The sequence below is a fragment of the Ovis aries genome, chromosome 13, assembly GCF_016772045.2.
Source record: "Ovis aries strain OAR_USU_Benz2616 breed Rambouillet chromosome 13, ARS-UI_Ramb_v3.0, whole genome shotgun sequence".
NCBI lineage: Eukaryota > Metazoa > Chordata > Mammalia > Artiodactyla > Bovidae > Ovis > Ovis aries.
In genome coordinates this window covers 52,345,892-52,370,489 of record NC_056066.1, presented here as the reverse complement: position 1 = coordinate 52,370,489, position 24,598 = coordinate 52,345,892, and the positions used below count along the sequence as shown (strand labels likewise).

The window sequence follows — 24,598 nt, the reverse complement described above, 5'->3', positions numbered from 1 at the left end:
CATAAGTGGAGCATAACCTTTACAATTGTGGATCACTGTACTGCACACCTATAACTCATATAATAGTGTACACCAACTATACTTCAATTTAAAAAGAAAAGAAAATATTTGTGACTCCTATTGGGGACAAAATCACACTTTTTTTTTTAGGGAAATGCTAAATTTTGGTTTAAGGCAAGGAAAATAAAAATACAATGTTTTCCCCCATTCCTGTTCTCAGACCCACAAAATTCCATTCATGACTCTTGGAGTGCCAGGGACCTCAGGTTAAGAACAGAGCACACTGAGGACTGTGATCACCTTTCAGAGGCACCCTGAAAGGTGGTTTCCAACCCAGCCAAATCTGCCCTTTTTGAAGCCAGGCAGCAGTGGGAAGAGCTGGCGAGCAAGTGAGCAGATGGTGCGAACAGGAACAGTTCATCAGAGTGGGCTCATGACTTCCTTATCAGGATTCAGATCCAGACTAATCTGAATGCCCATTGGTACCCTGGGAGTTTGTGTTTTAAGTATAAGTCCTGGTGATAACTTTCACATATATCCTATCATTTCCCCAGTGCCTGTCCCAACCAAGGACCCAAGATAGAGGGAAAGAGCCCTGGGAAGCTCCTCACACCTCCCCTGGCTGGAGTGAAAGTGGCATCCCTGCCAGGAAATGAGCCAGCAGCTTCTGGCCCTTTCAGGGCCCCTTCGTGTGTAAGTGATGCCTGACATGTGAGACCACAGCGCCTCTATGCAGAGAAACCTGAGCAGAGGACTGTGCAGCCGGATTGAAGGGCTGGGAACTCACCGCCTCCTGCTTCACCTCTCTCCCAAACTTCACCAGCCTCCACGTTCAATCTCAAACAAGCCAAGGAGCCTCGGCTACCAGGAAAGGAAGCCAACCACCATGAGAGCCCCAAAACACCCCAGGCCGAAGGTGTCCGTGGATGAGCGAGACTTGTGAGCCCGCCTGGGGGCTGACAGAGCCCTGCGGACCATGAGCCATCAGCTGAAGGGCCGAGGGGAGGAAGGTGAGCTTATCCTCATCTCTGCAGAGCCCCTTCCCAGGTTTCCTGGGCCGCAGGGGGCAGGGAAGCAGACGGGATGTTTTGCGGGACCCAGGTTTGAGTTGCAGGGCCTGCCACTTGCTTGCTGAGCAACTTCAGTCTGGTTATCCAAACTCTCCCTGCCTCATCCATGAGCAAAGGCAGCGATAGCCTCCTTGAAGGGCTGTTGGAGGGATTAAAAACAGCCTGTGCCTGCTTTAAGGTTGACTGACAGAGGCCATCTGTGCCCACCGGGCTCATTCAGCCTCACCTGCCTTGGTAACAGTCACCTTTCCTTAGCAATCCTCTCCACAGATTTCCCTTTCTCTCTGTGGTTGTGGAGATGTTCTGACCTTGCGAGTTTCCAGGGTGCCAGAGAAATGTCAGAACGAGGGCCCCTGGAGCTTGTGGAGCTAAACAATTGGAGCCCAGATCCCTCTGATAGGGATCAATCTGCTAAGGGTCCTTGTGGTGAGATGGGCAGTGTAGGGAAGGGCACTCTCCAGAGGTCAGCCATTCACACCTGTTCCATCTCTTACAGGAGGAGGTGGCATGAGGGGGCAGGCAAGGAGCGGCTCTCTGGGCACAGGTGAGAAGGGGTGAGGTATCCTGGGTAGCTGAAAGTCTAGCCATCCACTCAACCTTCTCTTCCACCCTCCTGCTTCCTGCCTTCCCGCCACTCACTGTAAGGAGCCCTCCCAAGGCAGGTATAATAGTTTAATTGGGGAGGAGGTCTAGGGCTGCTCAGAGAGGGCCTGCCCTCAGCCCCGAGAGTCAAGGGACAGGCCCAGAGTGAGTGACACTGAGTTGAGCCTCAAAGATCAGTGAACATTCACCAGCTTGTGGGGTCGGGATGCCATTCCAGGCAGCCGGTAGGGAGTGAAGCCAGAGCTCACACCCAGGCACCCTGACTCCAGAGGACAAGCTCTCACCCTCACAAAGTGCCAGCAGCAGTGGGTCACCTTCCCATCTGAAATGTGGACACAGCTCCTCTGGGAGACAGTGAGGGGTTTACCCAGAGGGGACAGCCTGCTCTAGGAGGAGCTGAAGTTACAGGTGGAAAGCCCTCCAATGCCATCAGGGGAGCTTGAGCCATACCCAGGGGTCAGGCATCCTGCACTTCAGGTCAGGAGACATGTGGTTATGGTACGTTTTCTCCTCCTTGCATCCCAGGCAGGGCCTTGCTTGTAGGTGAGGAAGCAGAGTCTCAGGAAGTAATGGACTGGGGGGAGGCTGTTGGGAGAGATCCCCCTCCTCATTCCCAGGAGAAGAACATGTCCTGACCCCATGCTGGCGCACAGAGCATAGGGGAGCTGGCCCCAGGATCTACCCCACTGCATCTGCCAACCCCTTCCCTCCTGCACCTACTACTCACCACTACTTGGGGCCTGAGCCCTTGGTGAGGCAGTCCAAAATGGGGTGGGGGGTACACCCAAGAGCAGGGTATATAGCAGAGCTATGACTCTGGGCAGAGAGAGGCTATGGAGGCACCACGCGTCTCAACACTCCTTCCTGCCCCCGGAGCTGCCACATGGCCACTGTCCCTCCTCCCCACCCCACCTCCTCCCTGTCTAGTCTTCCCATCCCTCCAGAGTGTCAGGAGCGAGTGTGAGAAAGAGCACAGTATCCCGGTGGGGCTGGATGAGGCCCTCTCCTCATGGAGGGTCCAAGCCTTGGTAACACTGTGTTGATGCCGGTCTGGTCCACATTCCATTTCCCTGCTCTCTTCTGATTTCTGTCCATCCTCCTCCCATCCCAACTCCCCCTCTGCCCCCTGAAGAGGTGGGCCTTATGGGGGCCACCTGTGGGCAAATGGTCCTGCAATGCAAAGTCATTTTGCCTAAAACAAACCTTTTTCTACTGAAATATGCCACATACACATCTCTCCCCGCCTTGCCATTTTCCCTTGTGCAGAGAAAAAAGGAATTGAGTCAAAATTTTCACTTCAGGGATGCCAGTGGTCAAGACATGCAGTGAAGTTAAATAATGGGAATTCATTCAATGAACTGGAACCCAATTACATAAAGATTTCCATTTTAAATCTCCTCTGGAGTGACCTCTGAGGGACCCAAATCCTACTCCTTCAGCTTCCATTCTACAAGAAGGAAAAAATATCTGAGAATACAAAGTGTGTTCCTCAAAATAATTACAATTTTTTATTCCATCCATCAAAAAAGAGGGTCAGAATTCTCCCTTCTCTTGTATCCTTTGTTGAACATACTTAACTGTGAGGAACTGGAGGGTGAGCCAGACCCACTAGGTCTCCCAGCTTCTCTATTTTCCTTTCAGCCTATTTTTCGTTCTGAATTTTTCACTTGAGGCAGGTGCATAAACGTGAGGAGGCCTGTTAAGTATAAGTGAGTGCATTCAGGGCTTGGAGGTCTTCCTAATGTGACAGCTGCTCTCCTAGCTCCTAAATTATGCATTATGTGAAGTCTATTGAAAACTGACTATGAAAGAAAAACTAAAGCAGTTTGCTTTCTGTGAAAAAAAGGTTAGAGAAGACTGAAAGGCAAATTCTGGCTTGCTTTCCACATGCATTTCATTCAGTTGGGAAATGAGATTACATTAGGAATTACAGTTTGGAAAAAATTTATGAACCCTCTAGTTATGTCTACAATGCTTGGAAGAATGCCTGGGACAGTTCATTACTGAAGAGAAAACCACTTCTTAGCTAGCTGAGGATACACAGTTCAGAAGAGAACACAAACATATATTGACTTTCTTACCCAGTCTTTTCAACCAAGACTGGAAGCAGTCTTGGATGAATCATTAATCCCTTGCCCCCCTGTCTCTGTTCCTCTGCCCTCTCTGAGAGCAGAGCTCAGGTCTAGAACTCTTCCCTGAGATCACAGCTGTGGTGACACACACTTTTTCACACTCCTTCCCACATCTTTGGAAAGAGTAGATTTGTTTCTGTCCAAAGCGTTGCCAAGCACAGCAAAGAGCATCTGTAGGACAAACCCATCTTTCACTGGCCAATGCTGACCAGCTTCCTAACTTGATGAGTTATTATTACACCTAAGCAATTTGTTGTCACATTGTCTAACCCAAAACCCTCTTCCCCTAAGAGGTGAGAAGGAGAAGAGGTTAGGGCAGGAGTGGGTGAAGAAAACCTTCCTGCCACGCATGTGATTGTCTATCTTTGAGTCTGTAACACGCACTCAGTACTTTTCAGTGTGTTTACATCAGGTGTCTCCACCCTCAGCAACTTCTTCAGTGCTGCTGTCATGATCCTTTGATGTGATCATATCTGGTAGATGCTCCAGAGTTATATTCTCTCCCTGTAGATTTCCCCCTGCTCCCACAGGTATGCATTGCTCTCTGGGCAACCTCCTCTCCCCATGCTCCCTGCCGCAGCATCAGTCATAACCAAGACTCAGCTCTGCCCTGGGCACCTACACCTCCAGACTGCTTGGCCTTTTCACTGGGGCCCTTTAAACCCCCATTTCCTCTGTCCGGAATCTGCCCACTTCACCACCAGCTCTCTATTTCCACCCCTTTCGTCTCTTGACAAACCCTTGTTCATCCTTCAAGATTCAGGGAAAACATCAGTTCTTTGTGAAACATTTTCAACCATCCTAGCCATAATGCATCACTCTTCCTCTATATTTCCAAGATCTTTTTTCCTTTATTTCATCTTTTATTCCTTCTTTTTAAAAGATATTTACCTAAATTTTTGTCAAGAACTGGCTCCCTAAATATCATCAACACAGTCTGTTGATAAGACAAAACTGATTTAATGCTTACAGCAAGCAAAGTCTTGACAATATCTCACAGAAGGAAAATAAGGTCAGAATTTATTAAGAAATTAAAGTTTGGTTTAGGATAGGACTTTCAAAATGAGGGCTTAATTAGGATTGGGTAAGAATCACAGTATAACAGTCCACAACAAACAGCAAGGCCAGGATTTTGAATCAAAGCATCAGAAGGATCTTAGGGGGCAAATTAGAGTCTGTGAGGCTTTCTGCTGAAGAGCTGATGGGTGTCTGAGAAAATTCTATAATGAGCAATCAAGTCATTTTCCAGGCAGTATATTCCTGGAAAAAGAGTCATGCTAATGAAGACAGAAGCATAGAACAACGTCATCTTCATACAGACACTAAGGTGTAGTTTGATTTCTCTGTGTCCAGGCTGAGTGTGAGGAAATGGTTTCAGTTCTTCAGCCTGAACTGAAGGACTAGCCACTAATAGCGGAGAGTATCAGCCCAGATCTTCACTACTGTTTAAGGCGTCATAATTGTGTGTCAAGTATTGCTGATGGTCCTTTCAATCTTGTGTCTGTCGGGTTTTCCAGTTCTTTCTGATGGAGGATGCTTTGCTGGATCATTTGACACACAGCAGCTGTGCAACAGCTTCAAAGCTCTGGATTAAGAGGATTGTGGCCAGAGTTTGTATAGCTCACTTGTCAGGCAGGAGCCAAGTGCTCAGACTGAACAAGAGAACAGATCTCATGCCCAACATGAGGAGGAGTCCACAGAACTATACATGGGGCCGTTAGGCGTGTTACCCAGCTTTATGATATTTTCATTTACTTTCTGGATCTTTTCAGTAATGTTCAAGATCTCTGAGTGGTCTGTAGGAATGCAGGTACAACATTCTTTCACATAACCTCTCATTCTGAACCTCTCCGGAGGTTCCAGTCTTGGTAGCACTCTGTGAGTCCTATAGCTTTTCCTCTCTGTGTTAGCATGTAAGGTTCATCGTACTATCTGGGCTTCTTGTAAAGTATGAAATGAAGAGTTCTGAAGAGAGAAGAGAGGAATTCAGAATTCCTATAGAGTAGTTAGGGTTTCAGTTCTGGAATCAGGGCCACTGTTTGTTCTTTTTCAGTGAAACTACCAACTGATCTCTTTTTCCTAGCAGACAAACCAAAGGGCCAAAATGGACCTTGGGTAATGTCAGAGGTGATCTTGAGAGTAGGGATTAGTGTACCAATGTAACAAGTTCCTGTCCAATTTGTGGGTAGCAGCTAGTAGACTTCTGTGCCAGATTCAATACCAGTCATTGGGAGTCGCCCAGTAATCTGGTTTTGGCCAAATATTCCTAAGAGATTATCAAATAATGCTGTAAAATTTTGACACCATTCATGAAGAGTAGTCTGGTGTCAGGCAGTGAATTTTGTAGTATCAAAGATCATTGGCTGGGGGCAGGGGGAGGTGTCAAAAGAAAAATGATATATCTTAACTTAATCTATGAATGTGAGATACTCCCCTGCCACTACCTGTTCCCTGATCCCCTTCCAAGTTCTATTTCAGTGAAAGTTCAGTTGCAAAGACTAGTTATCACAAAAAGACCCCAAGTATTGTTTCCACAGAGGCAGGATTTCTGGCCACTTTGCTTGCTGTGGAGTTTGCCAACTAAAAAGTGAGTCCAACTACCTAGGAAATAAACTGATTTTTTACAAGGAACTGGGTCCAAGCAAAGCTGGTTGGTTCCCAAGAGAAGCTGGCATTTTCACCAGTTCATGGGTAAATTGTAGCTGATATGAAAGTCATGGGCTTCCCAGGTAGCTCAGTGGTAAAGAAGCCGCCTGAAAAATACAGGAGACGCAGGTTTGATCCCTAGGTCGGGAATATCCCCGGAGGAGGAAACGGCAACCCAATCTCATGGGGACAGAGGAGCCTGGAGGAATATAGTTCATGGGGTCACAAAAGAGTTGGACATGACCAAGCGTCTAAACAACAGCAACATGGGAGTCATACTAAGGAAGGATAAGGATGCTAACAGCAATATTAGAAATAGGGATTATAAAGAACACAGTGAAATGTAGACTTAAGTCTACATAAGAGGAGTGGAACATAGGTAAAGGAACAGAAAGCCGAGGAGCACAGATTATAAAGTAACAGTCTGGGATCTTGTGCCATGGATCTTGGGCACAGCTGTCTACGTCCAAAGGCTGTCTGTTTTAGGATGTTTCCTGAGAACCCTCAGGCTGAGGTCACCAGTAAGGGCAGTCTTCCAATAATTTGAGGATGGTTTATGTCTCTTGAGTTGAAGGACATGAATCTAAGAATCAAACTGCTTAAGCATTTCATTACTGTGCTAGTTGTTAACAGTACCTGACAGAGTCCTTCCAGACAGGGTTCTGAGAAAGTAGAAACCTCTACAAAGTTTTCTTTGTAGAAAATAGAAATTCTGGCCCACAGCTGAGGTTTCAAGGAGGCTTTGGGGATACAAATAGTATCTGGAGATAACAGAGACGTAAAATGGCTAGGTTAACTTTTAACCATCAAAAGTGAAATAGTTCATAGCAATAATGAAATTGACAAGGGTTTGGTTGCTTCCATAGCACACAGAACAAACACAGTTAAGGCAATCTTTGAACAAAATATCTATAATGATTAAGTATGTTTTTATAGACAATGAACATTATGTCCGATTTATAGATGGTTGAACAGATAAAGATATGTCTTTATAGATAAAAATATCTTGAAGTATAATACACAATTTAAAACATATACACACATACCAAGACATACCAAGCATATAAGAAAAATATTTCAAGATTATATCAAGTAAAGAGATTTTGTAAATTTGAAGTAGGTCCTAAGCATCTGTATTTTAATGAAACTCCATAGGTAAGGCTGATGTTCATCTCCAGTTGAACACCGGAGGCAGATGAAACACTGACCTTAAAAAGTTAGATTCAAAATTTTAAATTGTTATCAAATAAACATCTTAGATGATAACTGAATTGTGACTGATAATTATAATACTGCCTAACAGGAGAAAATCATCACCAGGACTCTGATTAATAGGAACAAATCATGGCAGAAAAGTCACTGACAAATCTCTAGGAGCAGCCGGTAGAGCATACAATTGCTGAAATATTTATTAACATTTGACTTTACCAGTTTAACCTAGAAAAGTCTCAGCATCTGTTCTGATTGACGCCTCTTCCCATGAAACTCCAAATAACTCCAGTAACATATCAAATAACCTTAATCGTTTCTGGTACATCTCTTTTTTAGGAAATGGAAGAGCAAATCTTTGTGACGTCCCAGGGCCGTCTGGGACGTCACGAAGATAGTTTTAGATACAAAAGATATGTTGAAAGTGATTTTACTTCATTTTACACTTCCAAATCAGTCTTAGGAAGAAAAATGAAATAAAAAGTTTTCAGATTTGATGGGAAGTCCCTGGTGATCCAGTGGTTAGAACTCATCACTTTCACTGCCATGGGCCCAGGTTCAATCCTTGGTCAGGGAACTGAGATCCAGCAAGCCATGCAGTACAGCCACACACACACACACAAATAGGATTTGAATGCAAGATAGGATCACGGGTGCCTTGGAAACAGTATTTGGCTATTTAGTTGAAAGTGACAAAAAGACTTCAAAAATATATATATACTTAGAAGGTAACGTGATCACCTACAAGAACCTTAGCACTTTCAAAAATAACAAAGATTTTTTTCCCCTAAATAACCAAAGCCATAATGAAATCAAGACAAAACACAGATAATTATTGTGGGAAGACTCAGAATCTTTGCTATATAGGCAGATAAGTGATGGGAGGATCCTTTATATTGTAGACGAAGGCAACAAACAGTAAACAATAAAAATAAACAGAAACAAGCCCATCAAAATTGAGCAGATTTTGTTAGAATTTTAACACGCTTAATAGCTTCTCAGACTCATTATTTACTCATCTATAATCCAAGGCCAATAAAATTCACTTTCCATGAACCTTCTCTTATTTTCTGTATCCATTCAGGTTTTGCCCTTCACCATGCTCCTTTCTCTCTGCAACAACCTGTCATTTCATTTTAGGACAAACATATTCCTTTTCCCTTAACAAAAGTACATTTCTTTACTTTACATACAGAGTTGTACCTTTCTGTCAGAACGTATCATAGTAGAGTCTCACTGAGTTATAACCCTTAACTGAAGAAGCTTTTGTTTCACAAAACAAGCTGGGAAGATGGAGACTTGTCAGGTGTCACACATCAGCACTTTAGATGAGCAGAACTCATGAGCACACAAACACAACTTTCTACACACTTAAGCCACACATAATCTTCAAAGGGAAAGGAATGTACATGTTCATTTATAGACACGGAGCTATCTCTTCTGTGTAGCATATTTTTTAAAAAGAAGCAGAAGTATATATACTTAAAATGATGGTGATGTTTTTTTTTTTTTTTGCACCCCCGTGGACTGTAGCCTGCCAGGCTTCTCTGTTCATAGGATTCTCCAGGCAAGAATACTGGAGTGGGTTGCCATTTCCTTCTCCAGGGGATCTTTCCGACCCAGGGATTGAACCTGGGTCTTCTGCGCTGCAGGCAGATTCTTTACAGACTGAGCTATAAAGGAAGCCCATACTTAAAATAATGCTTAGCAATCATGGACAGAGGAGCCTGGTGGGCTATGGTCCATAGGGTCGTGAAGAGTTGAACACAACTGAAGCAATTTAGCATGTAGCACAATCAATGTTTTGGAATTCCATCTTATTTAGAATGAGCTAAGCATTCAATGAATATTCATTAATTCCCCTTAATATCAGTCCAAAGTTTCAAGAGACCTATAGATCTTGGAATTTTTAAATTAATTAATTAATTATATTTTTGGTGCTGGGTCTTTGTTGCTGCCTTCAGGCTCTCTCTAGTTGCAGGGAGCAGGGGCTACTCTCTACTTGCAGTGCACAGACTTCTCATTGTGGTGGCTTCTTCTCGTTGTGGAGCACTGGCTGTACAACACACAGGCCTCAGTAGTTATGGATCATGGGCTTAGTTGCCCTGCAATATGGGGAATCTTTCCAGACCAGGGGCCAAACCCATATCTCTGCATTGGCAACCCCTATACCACCAGGTAAGTCCTAGATCTTGGAAATTAATCTTGCAGCTGGGATACTATAAAATATAAATACTATTGAAATCAAATGTTCATAATAATGAATCAATTTAATTAAGCACAAATTTAGGTACTTCATAATTTTAAACATGATGCAGAAATAATGCTGAAAAAACGAGGTCCATTGGAGGAGTGAATGACAAACCACTCCAGTGGTTGTCTCAAGAACCCCACGAACAGCATAAAAAGGCAAAAAGATATGACACTGAAAGATGAGCTTCCCAGGTTGGAAGGTGCTCAATATGCTACTGGGGAAGAGTGGAGCGCAAATCAGTGAACTAAAATGGACAGGAATGGACAAATTTAATTCAGATGATCATTATGTCTACTACTGTGGGCAAGAATCCCATAGAGGAAGTGAAGTAACGCTTATAGTCAACAAAAGAGTCTGAAATACAATACTTGGGTGCAATCTCAACAATGACAGAATGATCTCAGTTCATTTCCATGCAAACCATTCAACATCACGGTAATCCAAGTCTATGCTCCAACTACTCTAATACCTAAGAAGCTGAAGCTGACTGGTTCTATGAAGACCTATCAAGACCTTCTAGAACTAATGCAAAAAAAAAAGATGTCCTTTTCATCATAGGGAATTGGAATGCAAAAGTAGGAAGTCAAGAGATACCTAGAGTAACAGGCAACTCTGGCCTTGGACTACAAAATGAAGCAGGACAAAGGCTAACAGAGTTTTGTCAAGAGAGCATGCTGGTTATAGCAAACACCCTTTTCCAACAACACAAGAGATGACTCTACATGTGGGCATCACTCAATACCAAAATCAGATTGATTATATTATTTGCAGCTGAAGATGGAGAAGTTCTAAACAGTCAGCAAAAACAAGACTTGGAGTTGACTATGGTTCAGATAATCAGCTCCATATAGCAAAATTCTGGCTTAAATTGAAGAAAGTAGGGAAAACCATAAGCTCACTTACATATGACCCAAATCAAATCTCATATGATTCAGTGAAGGTGACAGATAGATTCAAGGGATTAGATCTGATAGACAGGGTGCCTGAAGAACTATGAATGGAGGTTTGTAACACTGTACAGGAGGCAGTGGCCAAAATCATCCCAAAGAAAAAGAAATGCAAGAAGGCAAAGTAGTGGTCTGAGGAGGCTTTACAAGTAGCCGAGGAAAGAACAGAAGTGAAAAGCAAGGGAGAAAGGGAAGGATATACCCAACTGAATGCAGAGTTTAACATAAAAGCAAAAATAGATAAGAAGGCCTTCTTCAATGAACAATGCAAAGAAATAGAGGAAAACAATAGGATGGAGAAGACTAGAGATCTCTTCAAGAAAACTGGAGATATCAAACAAACATTTCATGCAAGGATGGGCATGATAAAGGACAGAAACAGTAAGGATCTAACAGAGGCAGAAGAGATTGAGAAGAGATGGCAAGAATACACAGAAGAATTATACAAAAAGGTCTTAATGACCTGAATAACCATGATGGTGTGGTTATTCACCTAGAGTCAGACATCCTGGAGTGTGAAGTCAAGTGGGCCTTAGGAAGCATTGCTGTGAACAAAGCTAGTGGAGGTGATGGAATTCCAGCTGAGCTATTTCAAATCCTAAAAGATGATGCTGTTAAGGTGTTGCACTCAATATGTCAGTAAATTCGGAAAACCCAGCAGTGGCCACTGAACAGGAAAAAGTTAGTTTTCATCCCAACCCTAAATAAGGGCAGTGCTAAAGAATGCTCTAATTACCAGACAGTTTTGCTCATTTCCCATGCTAATAAGGTTATGCTCAAAATCCTTCAAGCTAGGCTTTAGCAGTACTTGAATCAAGAACTTCCAGATGTACAAGCAGAGTTTAGAAAAGGCAGAGGAATACGAGATCAAATTGCCAAGATTTGTTGGATCATAGAGAAAGCAAGGGAATTCCAGAGAAACAGCTACTTCTGTCTCATTGATTATGGTAAAACCTTTCACTGTGTGGATCACAACAAACTGTGGAAAATTCTTTAAGAGATGGGAATACCAGAACATCTTACCTATCTCCTGAGAAACCTGTATGAGGATCAAGAAGCAACAGTAAGAAACTTACGTGGAATGGACTGGTTCAAAATCAGGAAAAGAGTACAACAAGTCTGTATATTGTCACTCTGTTTAACTTCTATGCAGAGTATATCATGTGAAATGCTGGGCTGGATGAATCACAAGCTGGAATCAGGACTGCTGGAAGAAATATGAACAACCTCAGATATGCAGATGATACCACTCTAATGGCAGAAAGTGAAGAGGCACTAAAGAGCCTCTTGATGAGGGTGAAAGAGGAGAGTGAAAAAGCTGGCTTGAAATTCACTATTCAAAAAACAAAGATCATGGCATCCAGTCCTATGGCTTCATGGCAGATAGAAGGGATAAAAGTAGAAGCTGTGACAGATTTTCTCTTCTTGGGCTCCAAAATCACTGAAGATGGTGACTGCAGCTATGAAATTAAAAGACACTTGCTTCTTAGAAGGAAAGCTATGACAAACCTGGACAGTGTATTAAAAAACAAAGATAGCACTTTGCCAACAAAGGTCCATATAATCAAAGCTACATTTTTTCCAGTAGTCATGTAGGAGTGAGAGTAGGACCATAAAGAAGGCTGAGTGCCAAAGAATTGATGCTTTCAAATTGTGGTGCTGGAGAAGACTTTTTAGAGTCCCGTGGATATCAAGATCAAACTAGTCAGTCTTAGAGGAAATCAACCCCTAATACTCATTGGAAGGACTGATGCTGAAGCTGAAGCTCCATTACTTCGGCCACCTGATGTGAAGAGCTGACTCAATGGAAAAGACCCTGATGCTGGGAAAGATTGAAGGCAAAAGGAGAAGAGGGCATCGAGATGTTGGATAGCATGGATAGCATCACCAACTCCATGGGCATGAACTTGGGCAAACTCCAGGAGATAGTGAGGGACAGGGAAGCCTAGCATGCTGCAGTCCATGGGATCGCAAAGAGTTGGACACAACTTAGTGATTGAACAACAACAGAAATAATGCTAGCATATTTAATCAATGAACCAATTTTAGTTTAGGAAGAACCTAAGTAGAATAAAGCTGCAATATTGTATTATATTTAATGCTGAAAAATCAAAGAAGACATATTTGTTCTTATTAAGCCAGAAGTATTAAACTAATTCCCCTGGAGTAGGAAATGGCAACCCACTCCAGTAATCTTGCCTGGAAAATTCTATGGATAGAAGAATCTGGCAGGCCACAGTCCATGGAATCACAACGAGTTGGACACAACTCAGTGGCTGAGCATGCACACACACGTGCATTAAATTAATTCATTTGCCAAATGCTTATTACTTCCTAGGATTTTTTGGAATATTTAATTTATATAAATACATTGATACCTTACGAACCAATCGAATGAGCTCCTTTATTTTACTATTACTCATTCGCTCATTTATGACTGCAATGCATCTTCAGTGCCGCTTGTGCACTTTCTAAGTGCACTTTCTGATGCCTGAACTCTAAGGCTTGCAGACTTCAGAAGTTGTGGCTTACAGGCTCTAGAGAGCAGGCTGAGTAGTGATGCATAGGCTTAGTTGCCCAGTGGCAAGTGGAATATTCCCAGACCAGGGATCAAACTCATATCACCTGCATTGGCAGGTGGATTCTTAACCACCGGACCACCAGGAAAGTCCCTCCTACAAATTTTAATAAGTTTTATTTTCATTTAAATTTAGTTCAAAGTATTTTAAAATTTCTCTTCAGACTTCTTTATCCCATATGTTACTTAAAACTGTTTTGTTCTATCTTCAATCATTTTGGTATTTTTTAAGTTATCTTTCTCTTAGGGATTTTTAATTTAGTTCCATTGTGATCTGACAGCATATTTTGAATAATTTCTATTCTTTTAAATTTGTTACCTTATGTTTATGGGCCAGAATGTTGTCTATCTTGGTAAGTTCTTCGAGAAGAGTGTATGTTCTGCTGTTGTTGGTTGAAATGTTTCATAAATGTCAACTCGCTTCACTTGATTGGTGGTGCTGTTCAGTTCAATTATGTCCTACTGATCTTCTGCCTGCTGTATCTTTCAGTTACTGGTAGATGTGTGTTGCAGTCTCCAGCTGTAATGGTGGACTTGTCCCTTTCTCCTTGCAGTGTTATCAGATTTTGCCTCACATATTTGGGTGCTCTGTTGTCAGGTGCATAGATATGAGAGATGGTTATGTCGTCTTGGAGAACCAACCTGTTTATTAGTTTTTTACACTTTTTATTTTGTATTGGGGTATAGTCAGTTAACGAACAGTGTTGTCACAGCTTCAGATGAACAGCAAAGGGACTCAGCCATACATATACATATATCCATTCTCCCCCAAATCCCCCTAATGCCCTACTTTATCCTTAGGAACTTTCCCTGCTCTGAAATCTGTTTTGTCTGAAATTAGCACAGTTATTCTAGCTTTCTTTTGGTTACTGTTAGCATGATATTTTTTCTCCATTCCTTTACTTTTAGTCTATATGTGTCTTTATAGTAAGTGGATTTCTTCTAGACACATATAGTTGTCTTTTTTAATTCACTCTGACAATCTGTGTCTTTAACTGCTATATTTAGACCATTAACAACATTTACCATATTTGTTGCTGTTTTCTATTCATTGCCCTTGTTTTTTATTCCTATTCTTGTCTTCCACTCTTTTTTCTGCATTTTGTGGTTTTGATTGAGCATTTTATATGACTCCAGTTTCTTTCCTCTGTAGCATATCAATTATACTCCTTTTTCACTTTTTTTTTTTTGGTGGTCATAGAGTTTGCAATATACAGTTAGGACAAAGTCAAGTCCACTTTCAAACAAAACTATACCTCTTCTTGGGTAGTGCAGGTACTTTATGACAGTGTTCCCAATTCCTTCTCTCATCTCTTTAACACTGTTTTCATTCATTTCGCTTACCTATTAGCTATGATCATCTAATATACTGTTGCTATTATTATTTTAAACAAACTCATCTGTTAGATTAAGAATAAGAAAAATAAAATATTTTACATGTCCTTTGTTCCTTCTTAAGTGCTCTTTCTTTATGACCTATATCATTTTCTTTCTCTCTGAAGAACTTAACATTTTTTGCAAAGTTGAGTTCTATCAGTACTCAACTTTTATTTGTCTGAGAAAGTCTATTTCTCCTTTATGTATGAAAAATAATTTTGTTTAATACAAGATTAGGCTATGGGACTTTTTATTCCTTTTATTGCTTTAAAATATTTCACCTCACTCTCTTCTTCCTTGTGTGGTTTCTGAAGAGAAATCTAATGTAATTCTTATTTTTCCTCCTCTATAGGTAAAATGAGTTTTTTTCTTCCTCTCTCTGGCTTCTTTCAAGATTTTCTCTTTGTCTTTGTTTCTCTGTAGTTTTAATACAATATGCTTTTATATTGAAGCATATTGGCACTTGTTCTTCCTGTTATTTTCTGAGCTTCCTGCATCTGTGGTTTGGTGGTTGTCATTGATTTTGGACATTTTTCAGCCATTATTGCTTCAAATAGTTCTATTTTTGTCTCTCTTTCTTCTCCTTCTGGTATTCCCATTACTCTATGTTACACATTTTGTAATTGTCTCACAATTCTTGTGATAGTCTGTTCTATCTTTTTTATCCTTTTTTCCTCTTTGCTTTTCAGTTTGGAAAGTTTCTATTGATGTATCTTTTACTCAACTGATTTTTTCCCTTGACTATGAAAATTCTACTACTGAACCCATCAAAGTTATCCTTCATCTCTGTTACGGTGTTTTTTGTTCTTATCATTTCCTTTTGATTCTTTTCAAAAGTTTGAATCACTCTGCTTACATTCAGTTCAGTTCAGTTCAGTTGCTCAGTCATCTCCGACTCTTTGCGACCCCATGAATCGCAGCACGCCAGGCCTCCCTGTCCATCACCAACTCCCGGAGTTCACTCAGACTCATGTCCATCGAGTCCGTGATGCCATTCAGCCATCTCATCCTCTGTCATCCCCTTCTTCTCCTGCCCCCAATTCCTCCCAGCATCAGAGTCTTTTCCAATGAGTCAACTCTTTGCATGAGGTAGCCAAAGTACTGGAGTTTCAGCTTTAGCATCCGTCCTTCCAAAGAACACCCAGGACTAATCTCTTTTAGAATGGACTGGTTGGATCTCCTTGCAGTCCGAGGGACTCTCAAGAGTCTTCTCCAACACCACAGTTCAAACGCATCAATTCTTCGGTGCTCAGCTTTCTTCACAGTCCAACTCTCACATCCATAACATGACTACTGGAAAAACCATAGCCTTGACTAGACGGGCCTTAGTCAGCAAAGAAATGTCTCTGCTTTTGAATATGCTATCTAGGTTGGTAATAACTTTCCTTCCAAGGAGTAAGCGTCTTTTAATTTCATGGCTGCAATCAGCATCTGCAGTGATTTTGGAGCCCAAAAAAATAAAGTCTGACACTGTTTCCACTGTTTCCCACCTATTTCCCATGAAGTGATGCGACCAGATGCCATGATCTTTGTTTTCTCAATGTTGAGCTTTAAGCCAACTTTTTCACTCTCCTCTTTCACTTTCATCAAGAGGCTTTTTAGTTCCACTTCACTTTCTGCCATAAGGGTGGTGTCATCTGCATATCTGAGGTTATTGATATTTCTCCCGACAATCTTGATTCCAGCTTCTGTTTCTTTCAGTCCAGCGTTTCTCATGATGTACTCTGCATATAAGTTAAATAAGCAGGGTGACAATATACAGCCTTGACGTACTCCTTTTCCTATTTGAAACCAGTCTGTTGTTCCATGTCCAGTTCTAACTCTTGCTTCCTGACCTGCATACAGATTTCTCAAGAGGCAGGTCAGGTGGTTGGTATGCCCATCTCTCTCAGAATTTTCCAGTTTATTGTGATCCACACAGTCAAAGGCTTTGGCATAGTCAATAAAGCAGAAATAGATGTTTTTCTGGAACTCTCTTGCTTTTTCCATGATCCAGCAGATGTTGGCAATTTGATCTCTGGTTCCTCTGCCTTTTCTAACACCAGCTTGAACATCTGGAAGTTCACAGTTCACATATTGCTGAAGCCTGGCTTGGAGAATTTTGAGCATTACTTTACTAGCATGTGAGATGAATGCAATTGTGTGGTAGTTTGAGCATTCTTTGGCATTGCCTTTCTTTGGGATTGGAATGAAAACTGACCTTTTCCAGTCCTGTGGCCACTGCTGACTTTTCCAAATTTGCTGGCATATTGAGTGCAGCACTTTCACAGCATCATCTTTCAGGATTTGAAATAGCTCAACTGGAATTTCATCACCTCCACTAGCTTTGTTCGTAGTGATGCTTTCTAAGGCCCACTTGACCTCACATTCCAGGATGTCTGGCTCTAGGTGAGTGATCACACCATCGTGATCATCCGGGTCTTGAAGATCTTTTTGTACAGTTCTTCTGTGTATTCTTGCCACCTCTTCTTAATATCTTCTGCTTCTGTTAGGTCCATACCATTTCTGTCCTTTATCAAGCCCATCTTTGCATGAAATGTTCCCTTGGTATCTCTAATTTTCTTGAAGAGATCTCTAGTCTTTCCCATTCTGTTCTTTTCCTCTATTTCTTTGCATTGATCGCTGAAGAAGGCTTTCTTATCTCTCCTTGCTATTCTCTGGAACTCTGCATTCAGATGCTTATATCTTTCCTTTTCTCCTTTGCTTTTCGCTTCTCTTCTTTTCACAGCTATTTGTAAGGCCTCCCCAGACAGCCATTTTGCTTTTTGCATTTCTTTTCCATGGGGATGGTCTTGATCCCTGTCTCCTGTACAATGTCACGAACCTCAGTCCATAGTTAATCAGGCACTCTATCTATCAGATCTAGGCCCTTAAATCTATTTCTCACTTCCACTGTATAATCATAAGAGATTTGATTTAGGTCATACCTGAATGGTCTAGCAGTTTTCCCTACTTTCTTCAATTTCAGTCTGAATTTGATAACAAGGAGTTCATGATCTGAGCCACAGTCAGCTCCTGGTCTTGTTTTTGCTGACTGTATAGAGCTTCTCCATCTTTGGCTGCAAAGAATATAATCAGTCTGGTTTCAGTGTTGACCATCTGGTGATGTCCATGTGTAGAGTCTTCTCTTGTGTTGTTGGCAGAGGGTGCTTGCTATGACCAGTGCATTTTCTTGGGAAAATTCTATTAATCTTTGCCCTGCTTCATTCCTCATTCCAAGGCCAAATTTGCATATTAATCATAGTTATTCTTAAATTCTTGGTCGATAATTCTAAAACCTCTGCCATATCTGAGTCTAATTCTGATATTTTCTCTGTCTCTATAATTTTTTTTTTTTTTTTTTTTTGCCTCTTAGTGTGCCTTGTAATGTTTGTTGAGAGTCAGCATGACGTACTGGTTAAAAGGAATTGAGGTAAATAGGCCTTTAGCATGAGGTTTTACTTTTGTCTGGCTAGGTGTTAGACCGTGTTCATTGTTCATTGTAGCTGTAGGTGTAAGAGAACTCAGTTTCCTTTAGTGTTCTTGTTCTTGTCTCTCCAGATGTTTTGAGTTTACTTGGGAACTCCTTTTTATTTTGGTCTGAGCCTTGCAGTTCTTTCCATTGTCATCTCCTCTCATTATATCAGAGTCCTGTTGATGTAGTGGTGAGATAAGGGGCAGGGGAAGTTCTATAATCTTGAGACTAGATTTCAGTCTTTCCTGAGCCTGTGCCTCTAGGCTGTGACCTTCACAAATGTTTCTTAGCCTTCTCGTGCTAGCCTTCAGTGAGACTAATTATCTAGAGGTCTGGAGTGGGGTACTTCCCTTCCTCCAGGTCAGTTAAACTGGTAAACTCTGGTCAGTTAGGCTCACTCTGGGAAAATAGCTTCCCTGGAGCCTAAGTGTAAAGGAAAAACTCAATTTTTTCTTTCCCATGTAGGGAAATACCCAATTCTTCCCTACTGTGAGTTTCTTCCCTGTCTGTCTCCTTGATCACTTACACAGAATATTTCACTTCCGACATTTCACCAAATGTGTGGATATTTTTCCTTATAACAAACAATTCTCTATGACATTAGCTGGGTGTCCCACAATATAAGTCAATTCTGACACTACCTACCCAAAGATAGCATCAGACCCCACACTCATTTCCTCAAGGCTACAACCCACTTCAGACACCAATCACAAGCCCAGGTGCTTCTGACCAACCAGCTATAGATCAAATGTTCCAAAGACCCCCTCCTTGTGTTCAGTTAATTTGCTAGTGTAGCTCACAGTTCAGTTCAGTTCAATTCCTCAGTCGTGTCCGACTCTTTGCGACCCCATGAATTGCAGCATGCCAGGCCTCCCTGTCCATCACCAACTCCCAGAGTTTACTCAGACTCATGTCCATCGAGTCCATGATGCCATCCAGCCATCTCATCCTCGGTCGTCCCCTTCTCCTCATGCCCCCAATCCCTCCCAGCATCAGAGTCTTTTCCAATGAGTCAACTCTTCACATGAGGTGGCCAAAGTACTGGAGCTTCAGCTTTAGCATCATTCCTTCCAAAGAACACCCAGGGTTGATTTCCTTCAGAATGGACTGGTTGGATCTCCTTGCTCACAGAACTCAGAGAAATATTTAGTTACGTTTACTAATTTACTAAGGGACGTAATAAAGAATGGGCTTCCCTGGTGGCTCAGATGGTAAATCTGACTGCCAATGCAGGAGATGTGGGTTTGGTCCCTGGGTCAGGAAGATCCCCTGGAGAAGGGAATAGCTACCCACTCCATTATTCTTGCTTGTAGAAGTCCATGGACAGAAGAGCTTAGTGAGCTACAGTCTATGAGGTTGCAAAGACTCAGACCCGACAGAGCAACTAACACAACTACAACATGGTAGAGAATGGGCTCTCCAGGGTACTAGTGGTAAAGAAAAAGTTAGTCACTCAGTCGTGTCGGACTCTTTGTGACCCCACGGACTGTAGCCCGCCAGGCTCCTCTACCCATGGAATTCTCCAGGCAAGAAGACTGGAATGGGTTGCCATTCCCTTCTCCAGAGATATTCCCAACCCTGTGATCGAACCCAGGTCTCCCACACTGAAAGTGAAGTCGCTCAGTCATGTGCGACTCTTTGTGACCCCATGGACTGTAGCCTACCAGGATCCTCCATCCATTGATTTTTCCAGGCAAGAGTACTGGAGTGGGTGGCCATTTCCTTCTCCAACACTACAGGCAGATTTTTTGCCATCTGAGCCACCAGGAAAGCCTGCTAAAGAATCTGCCTGCTAATTCAGGAGACATAAGAGACGCAGTTTTGATCCCTATGTCAAGAACATCCCCTGGAGGAGGGCATGGCAACCCACTCCAGTGTTCTTGCCTGGAGAATCCCATGGACAGAGGAGCCTGGCAGGCTACAGTCTATAAGGTCACAAAAAGTTGGGACACAACTGAAACAACTTAACATGCATGCACATGATAAAGAATACAGATGAAGAGACACAGACAGCAAGTCTGGGAGTTGGGGTATGTCACCCTCCTGGTCTGTGGATGTGTTTACTCATCTGGAAGCTCTCCAAATCCACTGTTACTGGAATTTTACGGAGACTTCCTCACATAGACATTAGCAATTTTTACCTTCCTTTCTAGCCCCTCTCCCAGCTCTTGAGGATGGGAGTGGGGTGGGGATGACAATTCCAAGCTTCTAATCATGGAGTGGATTCTCTGGTGATCAGCCCCCATGTAGCCATTCAGGAGCCCTCCAGAGTCACGTCTTTAGAACAATAGATGCTCCTAGTGCTTTTAGGGTTTTACAGAGATTTTAGGACCTCTGTGTGGGAAAGTGGGGACAGAGACCAATGCACATTTTGCATTATCTCACAATAGGCCTTTGTTAAAGACAACACTCTTTCTTAAAGAGAACACTTTGTTAAAGAGAGACACTCTGAGTTACTTTTCATATTTTAAAGTAATAACATTCTCCTCCCCCTGCTGGAAGCACCAGGGATTTTTCTCCAGTCTCCACAGTGAGAACCTGTTAGGGCTCCCAGGAGGTAAAACTCATTTAAGTGTGCCCCCTAGGGAAAGGAGAAAAGGAAAGATATACCCATTTGAATGCAGAGTTCCAAAGAATAGGAAGGAGAGATAAGAAAGTCTTCCTCAGTGATCAATGCAAAGCAATAGAGGAAAACAATAGAATGGGAAAGACTAGAGATCTCTTCAAGAAAATTAGAGATACCAAGGGAACATTTCATGCAAAGATGGGCTTGATAAAGGACAGAAATAGTATGGACCTAACAGAAGCAGAAGATATTAAGAAGAGGTGGCAAGAATACACAGAGGAACTATACAAAACAGATCTTCATGACCCAGGTAATCACGATGGTGTGATCACTCACCTAGAGCCAGACATCCTGGAGTGTGAGGTCAAGCAGGCCTTAGGAAGCATCACTATAAACAAAGCTAGTGGAGGTGATGGAATTCCAATTGAGCTATTTCAAATCCTAAAAGATGATGCTGTGAAAGTGCTGCACTCAATATGCTAGCAAATTTGGAAAACTCAGCAGTGGCCACAGGACTGGAAAAGGTCAGTTTTCATTCCAATCCCAAAGAAAGGCAATGCCAAAGAATGCTCAAACTACCACACAATTACAGTCATCTCACACGCTAGGAAAGTAAATGCTCAAAATTCTCCAAGCCAGGCTTCAACAGTACATGAACCATGAACTTCCAGATGCTCAAGCTGGATTTAGAAAAGGCAGAGGAACCAAAGATCAAATTGCCAACATCCGTTGGATCATAGAAAAAGCGAGAGAATTCCAGAAAAACATCTATTTCTGCTTTATTGACTACACCAAAGCCTTTGACTGTGTAGATCACAACAAACTGTGGAAAATTCTTAAAGAGATGGAAATACTAGACCACCTGACCTGCCTCCTGAGAAATCTGTATGCAGGTCAAGAAGCAACAATTAGAACTGGACATGGAACAACAGACTGGCTCCAAACAGGGAAAGGAGTACGTCAAGTATTGTCACCCTCCTTATTTAACTTATATGCAGAGTACATCATGAGAAATGCTGTACTGGATGAAGTACAAACTGGAATCAAGATTGCCAGGAGAAATATCAGTAACCTCAGATATGCAGATGACACCACCCTTATGGCAGAAAGCGAAAACGAACTAAAGAACCTCTTGATGAAAGTGAAAGAGGAGAGTGAAAAAGTTGGCTTAAAGCTCAACATTCAGAAAACGAAGATCATGGCGTCCGGTCCCATCACTTCATGGGAAATGGATGGGGAAACAGCGGAAAGAGTGACAGACTTTTTTGGGGGGCTCCAAGATCACTGCAGATGGTGATTGCAGCCATGAAATTAAAAGACTCTTACTCCTTAGAAGAAAAGTTATGACCAATCTAGACAGCATATTAGAAAGCAGAGACATTACTTTGCCAACAAAGATCTGTCTAGTCAAAGCTATGGTTTTTCCAGTGGTCATGTATGGATGTGAGAGTTGAACTATAAAGAAACCTAAGCGCCGGAGAATTGATGCTTTTGAACTATGGTGTTGGAGAAGACTCTTGAGAGTCCCTTGGACTGCAAGGAGATCCAGCCAGTCAATCCTAAAGAAAATCAGTCCTGAGTGTTCATTGGAAGGACTGATGTTGAAGCTGAAACTCCAATACTTTGGCCACCTGATGTGAAGAACTGACCTATTTGAAAAGACCGTGATGCTGGGAAAGACTGAAGGTAGGAAAAGGGGATGACAGAGGATGAGATGGTTGGATGTCATCACCAACTCAATGGGCATTAGTTTGAATAAGCTCCGGGAGCTGGTGATGGACAAGGAAGCCTGATGTGCTGCAGTCCATGGGGTCACAAAGAGTCAGACACAACTGAGCGACTGAACTGAACTGAACCTCCTCCAAAGACTGGACCCTGCAGTTTTTAACTCTCAAGTTAGTCCACACTGAACCTCCAGCATTTCATCCATTACAGTTTGTATTCCTACCAGTAATAGCCATGCTTTTTATCTTCTAAAGTCTGATCCTACAGCACCTTGAGGCTTTGCTGGCCCTGGAAAGACAGCCCTCCCAGTTTTAGCTAATTCTTACAGACAGCAGACAAGTCATCTACAAGCTTTCCTTTCATATGCAAACCCACCAACCCAGAGCTTATAAGCTCAACCACCTCCTTATTAAGTTCATATGCTGGACTTCTATCCATCCACCTTATTCAACCCAGGACCTGTTACCAGAAAACTAGGGAAAGTCCCTATGCTTCAGGGCCCACTGAAATTACTCAAAATAGCCAATCCTAACTCTGCATATGCTGGCTGATCCCTTCCTTTCCCTCGAAACCATAACATTTCTTCCCCACATCTTTCCTCTCTGCCTTGCCATTGACTGAAGCTGCTGCTGCCTCATATGGCCCTATGTGGCGTGGTGTCTCTTGGGATCTGTAAGTACATGGCGATCATTTCCATGTCTGAGTATCTTACCATACCTAATTAAAATAAGCCCTGAATGCTCTTCTGTTGGGCTTCCCTGGTGGCTCAGCAGTAAAGGATCCGCCTGCAGTGCAGGAGACAAGGGTTCGATACCCGGGTTGAAAAGATCCCCTGGTGAAGGAAATGGCAACCCACTCCAGTTTTCTTGCCTAAGAAATCGCAAGGACAGAGAAGCCTAGCAGGCTACAGTCCATGGGGTCACAAAAGAGCCGAATACAACTTAGCAGTGGAAAAACAACAACTCTTCCTTTAAGCACTACAAGTACTGGCTTCCATGGAGGGCTTCTGCTCAAGATAAGCTATGATTCTCTGCCTCTCTCTCCAGTTTCTGGACAGTACCTTGCCCTACAAACCCAATTCTCTGATGGATCTATTTATAATTGTTTTTTAGTTTGTTCAGATTTTTTTTCTTATTGTTAGGATGGAGCTCTTTACATATTGGAGTGAAACTCAGAAGCCCAATCATTTAATTTTCTTACCTATTTTCTCTATCTTCTTAGCCAAGGCAGAACAATTCTTTTTCCAGTATGCTTTGTGGTTATAGTTTCTCCAAGTATCTTTATCAATAAACTCCCTCCATTGGGGTTTGAATACTGAAGGGGACCTTTATAAAAGCATGAACTGACCATATCTTCTCTGATGAAAATATTTCTGGGTCTTTCCCACCCACTCACTACCTAATCTCCCCTATACCCACCCACTGCACACACACACACACACACACACACACCAACACACACACACTCTGTTTTCAGGTCCTAGTTTAGAAGTTTCTTCCTCCAGTTCTGGGTAAAACTCACCACAGTAGTTCTTGAATCCTGCAATATCCTACCTTGAGATCCAAGAAGAGAATTTTGGGTAGTTTTTATTTGAAACTCTGAGTAAATTCTGCTTGCTAAATCCAGCATGTTGCAGCTTATATCACACTTGTAGACATATTTTTTCAGTTGAATTTACCTACCACACTTTGAGATAGGTGTCTATAGATAGATCAGGTCCCCTGGAAGAGATGGGGATTCCTGATGCCTGTGATTTACTGAGGGCAGTTTTCAGGAGATAAGCAGTAAGGGAAGCAGGACAGATCAAGGGAAGAAGCTGAGCAAAGATGTGTGTTCAGCTGGAGTCTAGCCTCTGCCTGATTCCATGGGGAGCCCTGGAACATGAATGAACCACCAGCCTTACTCTGCCTGGAGGCCAGAGGACTGGACATTTGTATTCCATATCAGTTAGCAATTGTCTGTCAACTGACTTGAAGAGAGGGGACAAATGTAAACTCCCAGGCATTTACCAGCAAGACGGTTTCCATCAACCTTGGG

General features: G+C 42.4%; 1 protein-coding gene across 1 annotated transcript in view; it reads left to right on the top strand.

Annotated features, from left to right (window-relative positions):
- The first annotated feature begins 976 nt into the window (after nt 1-976).
- Nucleotides 977-24,598, top strand: part of TMC2 (transmembrane channel like 2) — a 105,031-nt gene continuing 81,409 nt past the window's right edge. The window contains exon 1 of the mRNA XM_015099466.4: nt 977-1,010. Coding sequence (XP_014954952.3) covers nt 977-1,010 — 34 coding nt within the window. The remainder of the gene's footprint in view (nt 1,011-24,598) is intronic.